Below are 15,800 nucleotides of genomic sequence, written 5' to 3' on the forward strand. Positions count from 1 at the left end.
GGAAGTGGGAGCGGATCACTATGGATTTCGTTGTTGGACTCCCGCAGACTCGGAGGAAGTTTGATGCAGTATGGGTCATTGTTGATAGGCTGACCAAGTCAGCGTATTTCATTCCTGTCGCAGTTTCCTATTCATCCGAGAGGTTAGCTGAGATCTATATCCGGGAGATTGTTCATCTTCATGGTGTGCCTGTATCTATCATTTCGGACCGAGGTACACAGTTTACCTTGCATTTTTGGAGAGCAGTTTAGCGAGAATTGGGCACTCAGGTGGATTTGAGTACAGCATTTCATCCTCAGACGGATGGGCAGTCCGAGCGGACTGTTCAGATTTTGGAGGATATGCTCCGAACTTGTGTCATTGACTTTGGAGGTTAATGGGATCAGTTTTTGCCTCTAGCAGAGTTTGCCTACAACAACAGCTACCAGTCGAGTATCCAGATGGCTCCTTATGAGGCTTTATATGGTAGGCGGTGTCGGTCTCCGGTTGGATGGTTCGAGCCGGAAGAGGCTCGATTGTTGGGTACAGATCTTGTTCAAGAGGCCTTGGACAAGGTAAGGTTTATTCAGGATATTCGTACAGCTCAGTCCAGGCAAAAAAGTTATGCAGACCGCAAGGTTCAAGATGTGGCTTTTATGGTTGGAGAGCGGGTATTGCTCCGAGTGTCGCCTATGAAGGGCGTGATGAAATTCGGGAAGAAGGGCAAGCTTAGCCCTAGGTTCATTGGCCCATTTGAGATTCTTGATCGAGTGGGACAGGTGGCTTATAGACTTGCATTGCGGCCTAGCTTATCGGCCATGCATACAGTGTTTCATGTGTCCATACTTCAAAAATATCACGGCGATCCATCCCACGTGTTAGATTTCAGCACTATCCAGTTGGACAAGGACTTCTCTTATGAAGAGGAGCCAGTAGCTATTCTAGACCGGCAGGTCCGTCAGTTGAGATCGAAGAGTTTTCCTTCTGTTCGTGTTCAGTGGAGAGGTCAGCCTCCTGAGGCATCGACCTGGGAGTCCGAGTCCGATATGTGAAGCCGTTATCCCCATCTTTTTCCCGACTCAGGTACTTCCTTCTTCTGTCCGTTCGAGGACGAACGGTTGTTTTAGAGGTAGAGAATGTGATGACCCAAAAGGTCATCACTTGTTTTAAAACAAAATTTTCTGCTCTGAGGCCCTAAAATCCTCACTTATCATCACCTTGATTTACGTGCGCAGTTCGGGCGCATAGCCGGAAAGCTTAAATATGAAATTCTGTGAAAATGATAAAATTTGGTTATAAAATGAGTTAGTTTGACTTTGGTCGACATTTGGGTAAATGAACCCGGATCCGTGATTTGACGGTCCATGATGGTCCGTAGAAAAATATGGGACTTGGGCGTATGCCCGGAATCGAATTCTGAGGTCCCAAGCCCGAGAAATGAATTTTTAAGTGAAATTGTTAAGGAAATTTGAAATGAAGTTTGATTGGAAAGAAATGGTATCGGACCCGTATTTTGGTTCCGGCGCCCGGTACAAGTCTTATATATGGTTTGTGTTATTTCTGTAAAGTTTGGTTGAAAACGGACGTCGTTTGATGTGATTCGGATCTAAATTGCTAAATTTGATACTTGATGAAGTTGGAGAAAAAGTTCTTGATTTTGAGGTTTGATTCATTGTTATTCAGGTTATCTTGGCGATTTGATCGCACGAATAAGTTCGTATGATGTTATTGAGTTGGTACGTGTGTTTGGTTAGGAGCCTCGAGGGCTCGAGTGTGTTTCCGATGTGTTTCGGCAAGTTTTGAACTTAGGAAAAAGTTGCAGATTCATAGGAATTGCAGGTCTCTGAAGCCAGGTATCGCGATTCGCGGTGGAAACTTCGTGACCGCGGTGGGGACTCCGCGACCGCAGTGGGGACTCCGCGACCGCAGTGGAATTTGTGCGGTCCGCGGTGAGCAAGGACAAACCTCCGCGGCTGCGCTCGATTTCTTGTGGTCCGCGGTGGAGCTCCGCGGCTGCAGTCCTTTTTATGCGGTCCGCAGAGAGGGTCTGAGGGGAGTATATCTAAACGGACTTTTCAGTTATTTTTCATTTTTCAAAACCCCAAAAACATAAGAGGCGATTTTTCAAATAACCTTTTTTTCTCCAAATCAATTGTAAGTCATTTTTAACTAGTTTTCTTCAATCATTAACATCTTTTAACATGATTTCAACTTAAAATCAATGATTTTCATGGGGGAAATTGAGTATTTTGGGTAGAACCTAGGTTTCTCAAACATTGGGGATTTGGACCTCGATTTGAGGTCCGATTTCAAAACAAATTATATATTTGAGTTCGTGGGGGAATGGGTAATCGGATTTTGGTCTGAATTTAGGGTTTGGACCAAGCGGACCCGGGGTTGATTTTTGACTTTTGGGTAAAAACTTTGGAAAACTCATTTTCATGCATTCAAATTGATTCATTTAGCATTTATTGATGTAATTAACTAACTTGTGGCTAGATATGAGCGAATTAGTAGTGGAATCAAGGGGTAAAGCTATAATTGAACCTTGAGTTATGTTCCTGGCATCGAGGTAAGTGTTTGGTCTAACCGTAGCTTGAAGGATTAGGAGTTGTGTCCTTTTGCTATTTGCTTTTTGTCGAGTACAACATATAGGCATGGTGACGAGTATCTATACGTTGGTGTCAAGCATGATTGTGGGTCTTATATTGTGATTTTCATGATTTCGTTGTATTATTCATGCCTTGGTGAAGATTTCTAATTGTTGCATAATGTTTGTGGAAGGAATTGTGACCTATGAACATTGAGGAGCGTTGGCTCAGTGTGTATAGCGAAATTGTGAAAGTATAAGTGACAATTGAACCTTTAGATCTTTGGCTCGAGTTGTGAAATGAGTTGTGAAAGTATAAGCGATAATTGAACCTCTAGAGCATTGGCTCGATTTGTGAAGTAAAATTGAGAAAGAGAAGAGATCCTTATGTTGTCACCCTTGCCGGGCTATGGTTGACTTATTTGTTATTCCCTTACCGGGATTTAATTGTTTGATTATTGTTCTCTTGCCGAGATTTAATTGGTGACTTGTTGTTTCCTTGCCGGGATTCTTATTGCAAAATTTCCTTTATTTCCTTACCCTATTTTTTGTGATTATTGTTTGGGTGAGGAAGAGAGTTAAATCACGAAGGGTGATATCGTGCATTGTTTGTTATCGTGAAGGAAAAGTGTAAAGCACAAAGGGAGGGTGATGTCGTGCCGCACGATGTACCATTACGTGCCTATTATATTGATTTCATGGTGAGGATGAGAGTAAAAGCATGAAGGGTGATGTCGTGCAACTTATCTTGATTCTTATGGTGAGGACGAGAGTAAAAGCACGAAGGGTGATGTCGTGCACTTGTTTTTGACTTACCTGATTCTTACTGATAATTGAGTTATGTTGTTCTTTACGTTTATTTACTGATTCTTTATTGTTACTTGATTTTTAATTTGATGTTATAGATTCCCTTACCCTATTTGCCTTGTGCTTGTTGCTTGGTGAGAGAGTGCTAAAGCACGAATGGTGATGTTGTGTATTGTCTTGGTGAGAGAGAGTAAAAACACGAAGGGTGATGTCGTGCACTTGTCTTTGATTTCCTACTTTTTATTGATAACTGTGTTACGGTTTCTCTACATTGAATTGTTGATTTCTTGTTGATACTGGTTGTACCCCGCGGTATGATTTCCTCCTCCTATTTTCAATTGAACTGTGGCGATCCTCATATTTATTTGTTGCTCTTCTATTACTATTCGACGTTTCCCCACAGCATGTTTCCCCCTTCCACATTGACTGGTTATTTTTTGTATTTCTTTTCCGCTGTATATATATATTTGAACTGCACAGGTTTATTTGGTAGTCTGGTCCTAGCCTCGTCACTACTTCGCCAAGGTTAGGCTAGACACTTACCAGCACATGGGGTCGGTTGTGCTGATACTACACTCTTCACTGTGTGCAGACCCAGGAGCAGCTTTCGGACAGTAGTTGGAGGGCTTCCTTTAGTCCACTCGGAGACCCAAGGTAGATTTGCAGGCGTCCGCAGGTCCTGGCATCTCCCTCTATCTCTATTTCCTGTTTCATTTCCTTTTGTTCGGAAACAGTGTATTGTATTTCTTCAGACCTTGTATGTAGTAACTCTTAGACAGTCTGTGACATGGTGACACCAGGTTTTGGGGTATTTGAGATTTTAAAAGTTGTAATAGACGTAGCCTTAAGATATATAGTTGTTGACTTCCGCTTATTTATTTAAAATTTCACTTTTATCATATTATCGACTTGTGTTTGTTAAAAGAAGCAAAAATGAAAGTGCAGCAAGTAGTTAAGGTTTGACTTGCCTAGCTCCCGTTAGTAGACGCCATCACGACTCCCGAGGGTGGAAAATTCGGATCGTGACAGCCATTAACTCCTCTGTTAATTGAGTAGAAGTGTGAATCAAAATAAAGACACTTATGCAGAGTAAGGTGATTTACATTACTGCAGTATGAATCAAAATATAAAATATATCTTAAACAAAGTATCGGGAATAAAAAAGAGTCAACAGTGTCAGCACACTCATATGCATTGTTCTATAGTTTCTATAGATAATCATTTTAGAACTTTTATCATATAATCATTCCAACTGAAGAAATATCGTAATTGATTATATTTCCTGTATGTTGGTATATTTTCAAGAATTTATAAAGTTTCAACCAAGACCTTAAAATATGTTTCGACAAAGTACAACAAAGCCTCTTGTAACTCAAATTAACGCAAAATACAATTTAGAACATAAAAGAAAGAAGCGGAAAGAATGAAAAGTGGAAAATTGTGAAGCAGATTGGGGTCGTTAGCCAAAGAATTACTTGTTTCTCCACTACTGTAACATCCCACAATAGATAGACCCAAATCTGCTACTAATTAGGAATTGTGTTTAAATGAAAAATTATAGAAGCTATTGAGTTATGGCTGCGTGGACGATAAAGCAAACATACCTTCATAAACGCATATCAAACAAAGCAGTATCAATTAGTAGGAGAGCAATACTACACCTATAATGCATCAAATCATTTACGAAAATATGGTGCAGTGAACTTATAATGGAAAAGACTTAATAGCTTTTATCCAGAATTTCTGCTTGATGTGCACAAGGGAGAAAGAGTTACTTATTGTAAAAGTAGGAAAATGATTTCAAAAGACTGTGAAATCATGTTACTGAAAATTCCCGTTGAAGAGTTGGTGGGATAGGAGTTAGAAATCGAGATCGTGGGAACCAAATATGTCGGAATCTTTACTTTTTAGGTCAAAGCGCAAGGAGGGGAGGAGTTATATTAGCCTATTAGGGGTGGGTTTCATAATATAATTTTAATTTCAGAATGTCTTTTATTATTTTGAAATTCAAATTCAAAAATAAACTAAATTTACCTAATTTAACTAATACTGTCTTAAAATTGGCACATGGCATCCTCTTCATTCGACACTTGGCAAAACTCATGGCTGACTTCTTTGCTTTTAATAATAGATAGATTTATAACAAATATTGTTTCAAAAACTAGAATAATAATGATGTTATGCAAAATGAAGAAAATAAAACTAATAAGAAATAAAATATACGAGCAATTACATGGAATCACAAGAAGTAATGGTAGAGAAATAAAAGATAAATGATGTACAACGAAAAATATATTTTAATTTTTTTAAAAATAAAAAGTAAAAAGAAATAAAAATAATCGAAATAAAATGTTAAAGAAAATAAATTAAAATAAAAACAAAAAGAAAAGAAATTATAAAGTAACATTGTAATTACACAGTGTAATTATCACCAATTCTCACTTCCCTCTTGAGAATTGGAGAGTGTAATTACACCTCTCCAACTACGCCCAATTCCATGTTAACCAAGTAATTACTTGGCCACACAAATATGTCAAACTATATAATTACACCAAAATTAAATTCCTAGGTAGCTTTCCAAACAGACTCTAACAGTAAATATTAATTCTTGTAATGTGTAAATTGCTTGACTTTCTGAATTATTAATTGAGAAATATGCTCCAAAAAATAATAATCGATAAAATATATACATTTTGTATACAAGTATATTACATACATATAATATACAATAAGTTTCGATTGACCAACCAATTGTATTTTATCCTTATTAATTCTACTTATTATGAAAAATTACGTGTAATAATAGTTTAGTATTTTACCCAAATCAGTTTATAGGAGTTACTTTTTTCTTTTTACTTTTACATTTCTGCAAGTGAAAAAAAGGATTGGGAGAAAAGAAGAACCCACGTGTACACCAGAAAAGACAAATTGCTAAACCAATTTTTTTATTCAAATGATCATATGTATCTATATTACGTGACCCGTTTACAAGTTATACAAAGTAAACATGAATTATTGAATTTGAAGAATAAAAATTGTCTCAAAATGTTGGCATACGGTAGGAATCAGGGCTACCCGATTTCGTGAGCTCAAGGGTCACTTCGAGAGCGAGATCGAAATAGACCGGGAGCGAGCCTGATGGGATGCTTCGAAGATCAAAGTGTCCGATGAACATCGAGGCCGAACGTGACCGGCCTCGAGATAATGTCGTTACGAGTTTGTAACAGAATGGGCAAGATTCCCGCCACGTTCCCAAGATCATGGCATAAATTTTGGAATAGATTTGTACGAATTAGTACAAATCCATACTAGGCGGTTATACAACTGTCCCAATAAGATTCATTACTGTAAATTGAAATGTACCTTATTTAGGGTTCTTCCATTATATAAAGGGGACACCAATCATTTGTAAAGATGATTTAATCATTGGCAAAGAATATACTATCCTACTTTTCTCGCTCATTGTTCATCAGAATTGTTCTTTAACTTTACTGTTCTTGCTTTATTGTTCTTGGCTTATTGTTCTTAACCCATCTCGAGGTCACTGAGCTCAAGGTCGATTCTGCCTTGTAACACTGGTTTGGTTTACTCATTCTTTCATTTATCCATTATACTTCTTGATTATTAATTGATATTGAACTAAATCATATATCTTTTAAACCACAAATCAAATTTATTTGTTACTCGTATTTTTTAGGTAAACAGTTTGGCGTCCACCGTGGGGATAAAGATAACAGTGATTATTTCAATACTGATTCTCATAACACAATTTATTTTTACACTTGTTATTGTCAAGAATTTTTTGTTCTCAAGTTAAAACATGTCAGACTCGCAAAACGCACATGTACACGACAACGATGGTTTTGGATTTCATGAGGAAAACAACAATGTAGGGGTCGGTGTACCACCGATAAACCCTGGGGAAGTGCCAAATGTGGAACCACTTGTTGTTAGTTCACACATTGCTTTGAATGTGGATCTAGGCGCAGACCCCGGTGGAACGCGCAGGGAAGCCCGATCTGAGGGCCAAGGAACACAGAGTATAGGAGATGGGGGAGTTAGCCTCCAAGTAATATTCGAGATGCTACAAGCTGAACAGGTTGCCATCTCTCAACTTCAAAGTCAGAATAGAACTCCAAGTATAGTCGAACCAGAAAACACTCGACGTATTGAGCCGGTGCCAGAGAGATCAAACGGTAATGGCTCGGGGACTGACCCCACAATTATGAAGATGCTCAAGGAACTCACCCAGAGGATCGAGTCCGGGGATAAAAATATTGAGGATAACGACAAAAAAAAGTGAAAACATACAACTCCCAGGTCGACCAAATACTAGGGGCATCACCGATATTGGAAGGGCTAGATTCTAAAAAGTTCGTGCAAAGACCCTTCCCCTTAGTACAGCTCCGAAGCTAATCCCCAAGAAGTTCCGTATGCCCGAGATTCCCAAGTATAACAGGACGACCGATCCGAATAAATACGTCACCTCGTATATGTGCGCCATCAAAGGAAATGACTTGGAAGATGACAAAATTGACTTTGCATTGCTGAAGAAGTTCGGGGAAAATCTATCCAAGAGTGCTTTAATATGGTATCAAAACTTACCCCCTAATTCTATTGATTCGTTTGCTATGCTTGTAGATTCTTTTGTAAAAGCACATGCCGGAGCCATTAAAATTGCAACGAGAAAGTCGAACCTTTTCAAGGTAGGGCAGAAAGATAACGAGATTCTCAGGGAATTCGTATCTCAGTTCTAAGCGGTGAGAATGAATTTGCCTCGGGTCACCGATAACTGGGTTATTCAAGATTTCACTCAAGATCTCAACACTCGGAGTTCCATAGTTTCACAGCAGTTAAAGCAAAGTTTACTCGAGTACCCGGCTGTCACTTGGGCCGACGTACATAATTGGTTCCAGTCGAAGGTTAGAGTCGAGGATGATCAACTAGGGACTCCTTCGGGATTCGTTTATCCTAGTAGGCCCATGGGTAGGATCAAAAGGGACGTCGATCGGGAGTCGATGTCGAATAGAGATCGATATCAACCATATAACGCAGACCGTAGAAACGGCGGATTTGGACAAAGCTTTGCACGAAATGAGAGGAGAAATTATCGAGGTCAAAACTCACAGGGGCTTGATGCCGAGGAAGATCACGTTAAATATTCAACATCCGAATAAAGGTACGACCCCAGTCTAATCCTTTTTATTTTATCAACTAACACTTGCAGGTTTCCAACAAGGATCGGCATGAAGCTTTGGATCTTAAAGCATGTTGCACTCTTTTTTCTCGTAGACCAATTTTTGTCGCAAATGAATTTTTTCGGCGAGGTTTTAACGAGGCAACCATTGTCGTGTTAACTTAGAGCAATTCAACGGTATCTGAGGTTCCCTACAATAAGCCTCGAGTACTGAAGGGCATTGCCCTCGAATGTCTACTTTGTTGCAAGGAAATCACTTCAGGACATTGGGTCTCGATAGGAGAACTTTGTAATGGGCCAAACGGTCAGATGAACCGTGTCCGTATAGAATAGTCGAGCCCCTATGGCGAAACATGTACGCATGTATCACTTATCCAAAGAAGCATTCTTTCTATATAAATTTACTTTGTGTATCAAAGAAACTTGCTACTATACGAACATCGTACTTGTGATTCCACGAGAAATGGCTCAAGGGCCAAATACACCTCGAATACTCGGGGACTGTCTTCGACAGTCAACATATTCGAGTATCTAAAATCGAATTTATAAGACCTCAAAGAGGCATCCCTCGACGCAAAGGCGAAAGACATCATACTCGGAGACTAACCTTTCGGACAAGTTCGAAAGGTTATCGAGAAACAAGTCCAAGAGACATATCCGAAGGCTACGACCATATTAAAGGCTACGGTCATATTAAAGGCTACGGAAATATTAAAGATTATGGTCACATTAAAGATTACGGTCATGTAAAAGGCTACGACCGAAATAATACAGCTCGAAGACGTCCGACTTTCGCAATAAATTAAAAACCATCAAATACATTGAAAAACCGGTTAAACTCAGCTACCCTCGGCAAAAGCAAAAATGGCTTCGATAAAATCAGCCTTCGAATAATTTAAAGTCTTCGATAATATCAGCCTTTGATAAAGCCTTAAGAGGTATTAAAATGAACAAGTTCTGATCGATTGAACCCTCGAAAAACCCAACGGGTACAAAAAATACATGCTAAGGCATAAAGAAATTTTCACTAAATTTTTTAGCCGAAAAGAGGGAAAAATTATAGCCGTCTTAGAGGCCGAATTGACCCAACTTAAAGAGCCTAAGGGCCGATCCAGAAGAGCCTAAAGGCCCATATAAAAAAGCCTAAGAGCTAACTTTACTTCGAGTTCGAGCAAATCCTCACTCGACTATAAAGCCTAAGGGCTTTTTCGTTTTGAGTTAGAGCAAGTACTTACTCGACTACTAAGCCCGAGGGCTACCCTAGTTCGAGAAAATTCTCACTCGGTAACTATCTATGAAGCCTAAGGGATAACTCTATTTTGAGTTCGAGCAAGTCCTCATTCGATCATAAAAGCTCGAGGGCTATCTTAACCCGAGTTCGAGCAAACTCTCACTCGGGGACTATCCATGAAGCCTATGGGCTAACTTTACTTCGAGTTCGAGCAAATCCTCACACGACTATAAAGTCTAAGGTCTATTTTCATTTCGAGTTCGAGCAAACACTCGCTTGATTACTAAGCCCAAGGGCTACCCGAGTTCGAGAAAATTCTCACTCGGGCACTATCTTTCGGGCCCAAGGGCCACCTCATCTCAAGTTCGAGCATGTCTTCACTTGGCCATAAGGTTTAAGGGCTATTTTCAATTCAAGTTCGAGCGTACACTCACTCAACTATCAAGCCCAAGGGCTACCTTACCTCATCAACTGTTGAGAAACTCAAGTTTGAATGGTCATTCGGGGACCATTGTTCAAAAATGTTCGAGGGCAAAACTTATTGTCAGTCATTACCATCTCAAACTTTGGACGTTTAAAAGGAATTTTATGTTAAGGTGCTTTGACCCATACAAAAGGGTAACAGATTCAGAAGTCATAGAAGGAAAAAGGCTTTGTATAAACTTTTTTACAAGAGCTATATGTCACGATCAAGAGTTCCTCGCAAGGGCCGATCAACCCCAAAAGCAAAAAATTACTAAGAGCAGGAAACCTGAGCAGCACGGTCCTTATCGGTAAAAGTGTTTTCGCCCTCAGAATCTTCCCCATCGCTGGACTCGCTAAAAGTTCTCGGAGTTTTCCTCGGGAAAGGCGAGCTTCCAATTGCGTGCATCGTTAAGTCGAGGTTGCATTGCTAGCCAGTACAATCTAATGTAAACATATTTATCAACTAATAATGATTTAATTAAAAATATTTATAATCTAATTATAATTAAATTATAAATGTGAATAGAAAAATATTTTTTATTTATTGAATTAATATAAACACGAATTTCCACTTACTTTACTTAGAAATATAAGGGAGAAATTCAAAAATTGCCAGATTTACAAGTGGTCATACAAAATTAGGCACACTTTCAAAAGTAATCGAAATTTAGTCACTTTCATGTAAAGATAAATTTGAACGAATACATTGTTCAAAATCCAAAAAATACTCCAGTATATTATACTGAAATTCCAGCATAAGTATACTGGAACTCAAGCATAATATGATGGAGTTCCAGTATAATATACTAGAGCTCCAGTATAATATAATACCGGTCCAGTATAATAAGCTGGAAGTTCATAAACAGGTGCTCGAATCTCCAGTATATTATGCTGGAACTTTCTGCGTGTTGGAGTTCCAGCATAATATGCTGGAAGTTCATACACATATGCACAGAACTCCAGTACATTATGCTGGACCGGTCTCTATTGCTACAAAATAGTGACTATTTTTCAATAACTTAATAAACGCTGGCTATTTTTGAATGATCAGTTCGAAAACTGGCTAGCATGTGCTATTTTTACGAAATATAATCGTCCAGCCCAGAATGTTCATTTCGAGTGTCTACATAAATGACGCCTGAATTTGGTGACTCAAACACCACGGCGACCTAAAACAATTTATTTTATACTCACTAATAAACTTCACACAATCAATACAGTTTAACATATGGCAAGAAAGAACTTGTCAATTTAACATATAAATTGACTTTATAGTGTAAAATATTTTTATGTAGAAAGTTAAGTCGACCTAAAGGTGCATAGCTTTAGGCGTGTCAATTAGTTGTGGACAAATTACAAATAAATTTTGGTTTTATAACGAATCCCCAAAAAACACTTTAGATACACACGAAATTGAACCAGAAATTGATCGCCTCCAAATTCTTACGTATTTCTTTCCTTTTGTTTACTCCGAATTTATATATTTTGACCCATAACTATCCCCGTAAAGTCTGTGAAAAAGGCATTTTATTCGTACTATTATGGACACGTGTCGATATAGCAGTGTCCCAATCGAAAAATTAAAGAATCTATTCTCACTCACTCTTCTCCCTGAAGAGTGCAATTTAACGTTGTTGAACTACCTTCAACCATAAACCCTTTTTCACTTTACCAATAACACACTTCCCAAGATGCTCTCTCATTCGTTCGGAGTCTCTGATTGATTAAGGACTCGTTTGGTCATAAATTTTGTGATAATAAATTTGGCTTTTATTTAGCAAATACATGTTTGATCATAGATTTTGGCTATATTTTGACAAAATCTCAAATCTTAAATCCCAAAACTAGCTAATTGAGCCAAAATATTACTATTACATTTTTTAAAAATTGCCCAAACTTTTGTGTTTTATAAAAGAGTTCATCATTTATTATTTTATAACAATATTACTTCGTTTTCTCGGTCATCTGATAGTGTATCATATAAATCAATTTGAAAGTGTATCATATAAATCATTATAAAAATGATGATTTTGTACCAAATTTATTTGTGTTGAACTATGGTTTGAACTAATATAATGAATGTTATTGATAATGGTACTGGTGGATATTTGTGATAGTTTTTAAAATTTGTGAGTATAAATCACGTTTCATGACTTTACAAAATAAATTTGAGAAATATGTCTTGAAAATTGACGTCCAAACACATTTTCTCTTCAATCAAACTTGACTCAAAACAAATTTTTGAAAACAAATTTTGAAATCTATGTCCAAAAGCTAGCTAAGTTTTCAATAGTATAAGCAAAACAATGTGCATAAAAATATTTCGTTGAAAATGTGAAGAATGTCTTCGAAATGCGTTTGTACATAATTTCCACTTGAACAAAAAGCTACGAAATTTATAAGTAAAAACTAAAATATGTTAAAATCATACTAAAATATTTTCAATCCATGCGGGTTCTTTAAAACAACGCTACAGCAAGAAGAAACAAACACATAAAAAAGTTATCAAAAGTAAGATAAATTATCATTAATCGAGAAATCAACCAAGCCCCAAAACCTACGTACATAGCCTTTAATGACACAGCACGTACCGCTTAGCTTTCTCAAGTTTCAAGAGACCTAATTTTTGGCTAACGAGGCAACAGGACAATAGAAAAAACAAAGCAAGCACCCAACAATAATTAATACTGTAATTAATCAGTAACAAGCAGAAATCATCTACTAGAAGGAAGATGTCAGATTAACTACAGATAAAAGTTTTCACTGTTCAAAATCAACAATATACCAAACTGTCAAACTGAACCCCTCCATTAACACCTAACTAGAGTTATATCAAAGTTTCTTCGGTATTAGAAAACCGGATTTCATTAGTGTCATAAAGCAAAAGTAGTACTGAACAAGAGCAAGCAGCAAAAAAGAGACGACACTTTGGGGCATTTCATTTACTCGGATTTATTAACAGGAGAGCAAATCATCCAGATATTGCCATAAGGATCCTTCAGCTTTCCCACACGCCCACCGCAATAAGCAACACCATCACCTTCGGCTATTTCGCCCTCAGAAACAGCGCCAGCAGAGACAGCCTTGGCTACAGCAGCTTCCACATCCTCGGTCTCCAAGCAGAAAACACATCCAGTAGTAGCAGCCTTGACACTGACCAGACAGCAAATGGAAAATTGCTTGAAAAAAATCAATATTATATAAAATGGCGACTTAATTTAAAAGTAATTTTATGTAGTTTCTAAACATATAAAATATTATACAAAGAGCAAATACACCTGAATATCGGTCAGTAAATACACAAGTAGACAGATCGTAAGACAATTTTTGTAAAAATTTGTTAAACGTTTTTTCCTCAAAACACTATTTCCAAAGTTTTTTCAAAATAATTACCACGAATGTTGAAGGTTCTTCAAAAATATCTACAGCAAAGTATAATTTTCGTATCCAAAAGCATACAACATATCATTCCCAATAAACAAACGTAGCTTAAAAACGTAAAACACGCAGCAAATATACCTCTACATGAGAAAAACACAAGTTGATAGAATGGCTAACATGGCGTTTGTATCTTAATACTTGTTGACATTTTATTTAAGAGAAACTATTAGGAATATAAAATTTTCAATTACTTTTTCCAAAAAATTTATTAAAATATTTTTACATTAACCTTGTGTTTCTTCAAAATATTTAAACTTAGAAAAACTACTCACATTCAAAACCATACAAAAGTATCTCACATTAGCTACTTCTCAAATAATAAAAGCAGGTACAAAACGCAAAACACAGAACAAATACACCTAATAATGACTCATACAAATAGTCAACAGAACATTGAAGTGGCGTTTTACTTGTGAGAACATTTATAAAAATTTCAAGAGAAAAACTAGTTACAGTACAACTTTTTGTCAAACATACTTTCCGGAAACCACTCAAAAAAATTTCAACACACCTATTGTTCTTCAAAATATCTACAACATAATTTAATTTTATAAATTTTTTTCCAACTGTTGTTTAAGAAACTCAACAGATCGGAAGGTTTTTAAAAACAAACATGAGAAACCAAGTCGATAACATGCAAAAATACGCAAAAAATAAATAAAAAATTAGAAATACGTACGGAGCAGAAGAGACATCATCAGTAAGGTCAGAGACAAGGAAGGAAGAGGAACCAAGCTTTAGCTCAACGGAGGAGAGGAGAGGTATCTCCTGCTCCGCCTTCCTCTTCTGGTTGACACGTGTCACTTCCTCAGCACCGAAAGCATTTTTGTAGAACTGTACGGCGTCGTTCGCCTTCGGTGCCTCCACGAACAGCTGTGGCTTCACCGCCGTGAAAGTGACCGCTGCAACGGCGGTCTTAGTTGCTTCCTTCTGATCAGCTCCTCCGTTCTGTGCTTCTTCTAGCGCCATTGTTACAAACCCTAGGAGAGAGAAAAGGAGACGTACAGAAGAAGGAGAAATGGAGAAGAAGAAGAGCTAGAGAGAGAAAGCAGGAATGCAAAATGAATTGGATAAAAGTGGGAGTGACACCGCTGGGTTGTTGGGGTATTTATAGGAAGTGGAAAATCGGAAACGTTTTGTGTGTTCTTTGGATAATTGCAGTTTTAGTCCTTTGGTTATTTGATAAATCTTTGTTTTGTTCTTTGCAATAATACTTCACTGAACATATTCAGCATGTTAACTTACTTAAAATATGTATTTGATCCCTGTATATAAAAAAATATGCTATATTAATCCCTTTATATAAGAAAAAATATATGCTATATTAGATCTGTTTTTATAGTACCTCCACCTCATTTTGATGAGAAGGTAATTGATTTGATATGAAATCTAAGTTATTAATTTGATTATGTATTATATAATGTGAAATTTGAAAACTTATGAAATTTAAAAATGATGTGAATATTTTTTAACATTTCAACATGGAAAGAGATACATTGAAACACATGAAGTAAGTATAAAAAAGATAATCTAGTACACTAAGCTCTCGCTATGGGCGGAGCCCGGGTATAATCTAGATCATAATAATCTATTGTATGCAACCTTACCCGTCATTTTTGGCAAAAGACTAAACCTCCCCTTCCCATGAAGTAAGTATAGTGTTCTCAAAGTGAGATAAAATAATGATAGAATCGATAGTTTTATAAAACAAATATCAAGTCGAATTTAAGAATTTGAATAGTTAACGAACTTAATTTTTTTTAAAGTGTAGATATTTTTGTTTTAACATCTCAACATAAAAGAAATATCATATGAATTGAATTGGTTATTAGGAGTTATGACACTCGAAGTAGATAGTAAAATTTAACATAACACAAGGTAATTGTTTAATTAGTAGTTTAAATATGCATGAATTCAAAAGCACGAAGTCAAAAGTGGACATTTAAAATAATTAAAGTCTTAATATACTTAAATTAGATATCAAAGGACCCTAATCGAAATTTATGAATAACTGAGGGACTAAAAGCAAGAGTTTCTCATCTTTTTCCATTGAAACGTTTTGTGCTTTACAGATATATCCTAAAGCGAGT

At 37.0% G+C, this 15,800-nt stretch overlaps 1 protein-coding gene across 1 annotated transcript; it reads right to left on the reverse strand.

The window, feature by feature from the left end:
• Positions 1-12,988: 12,988 nt before the first annotated feature.
• LOC104220776 (uncharacterized protein At5g48480-like) lies at positions 12,989-14,785 on the reverse strand. The gene is made up of 2 exons (XM_009771710.2): positions 14,390-14,785; positions 12,989-13,422 (listed from the first exon to the last, which is right to left on the reverse strand). Exons 1-2 carry the CDS (start codon positions 14,677-14,679, stop codon positions 13,212-13,214), a joined length of 501 nt encoding a protein of 166 aa, XP_009770012.1. The 5' UTR covers positions 14,680-14,785; the 3' UTR covers positions 12,989-13,211.
• Between the last annotated feature and the right edge of the window lie 1,015 nt (positions 14,786-15,800).

This window comes from Nicotiana sylvestris, chromosome 2 (genome assembly GCF_000393655.2).
Source record: "Nicotiana sylvestris chromosome 2, ASM39365v2, whole genome shotgun sequence".
NCBI lineage: Eukaryota > Viridiplantae > Streptophyta > Magnoliopsida > Solanales > Solanaceae > Nicotiana > Nicotiana sylvestris.

Bases quoted from the DNA above. Each gene is read 5' to 3' on its own strand.
- LOC104220776 (XM_009771710.2), bottom strand. From the start codon at position 14,679: ATGGCGCTAGAAGAAGCACAGAACGGAGGAGCTGATCAGAAGGAAGCA. The intron at 13,423-14,389 runs GTACGTATTTCT...CTGTCTGGTCAG, and splicing joins GATGATGTCTCTTCTGCTCC to TGTCAAGGCTGCTACTACTG.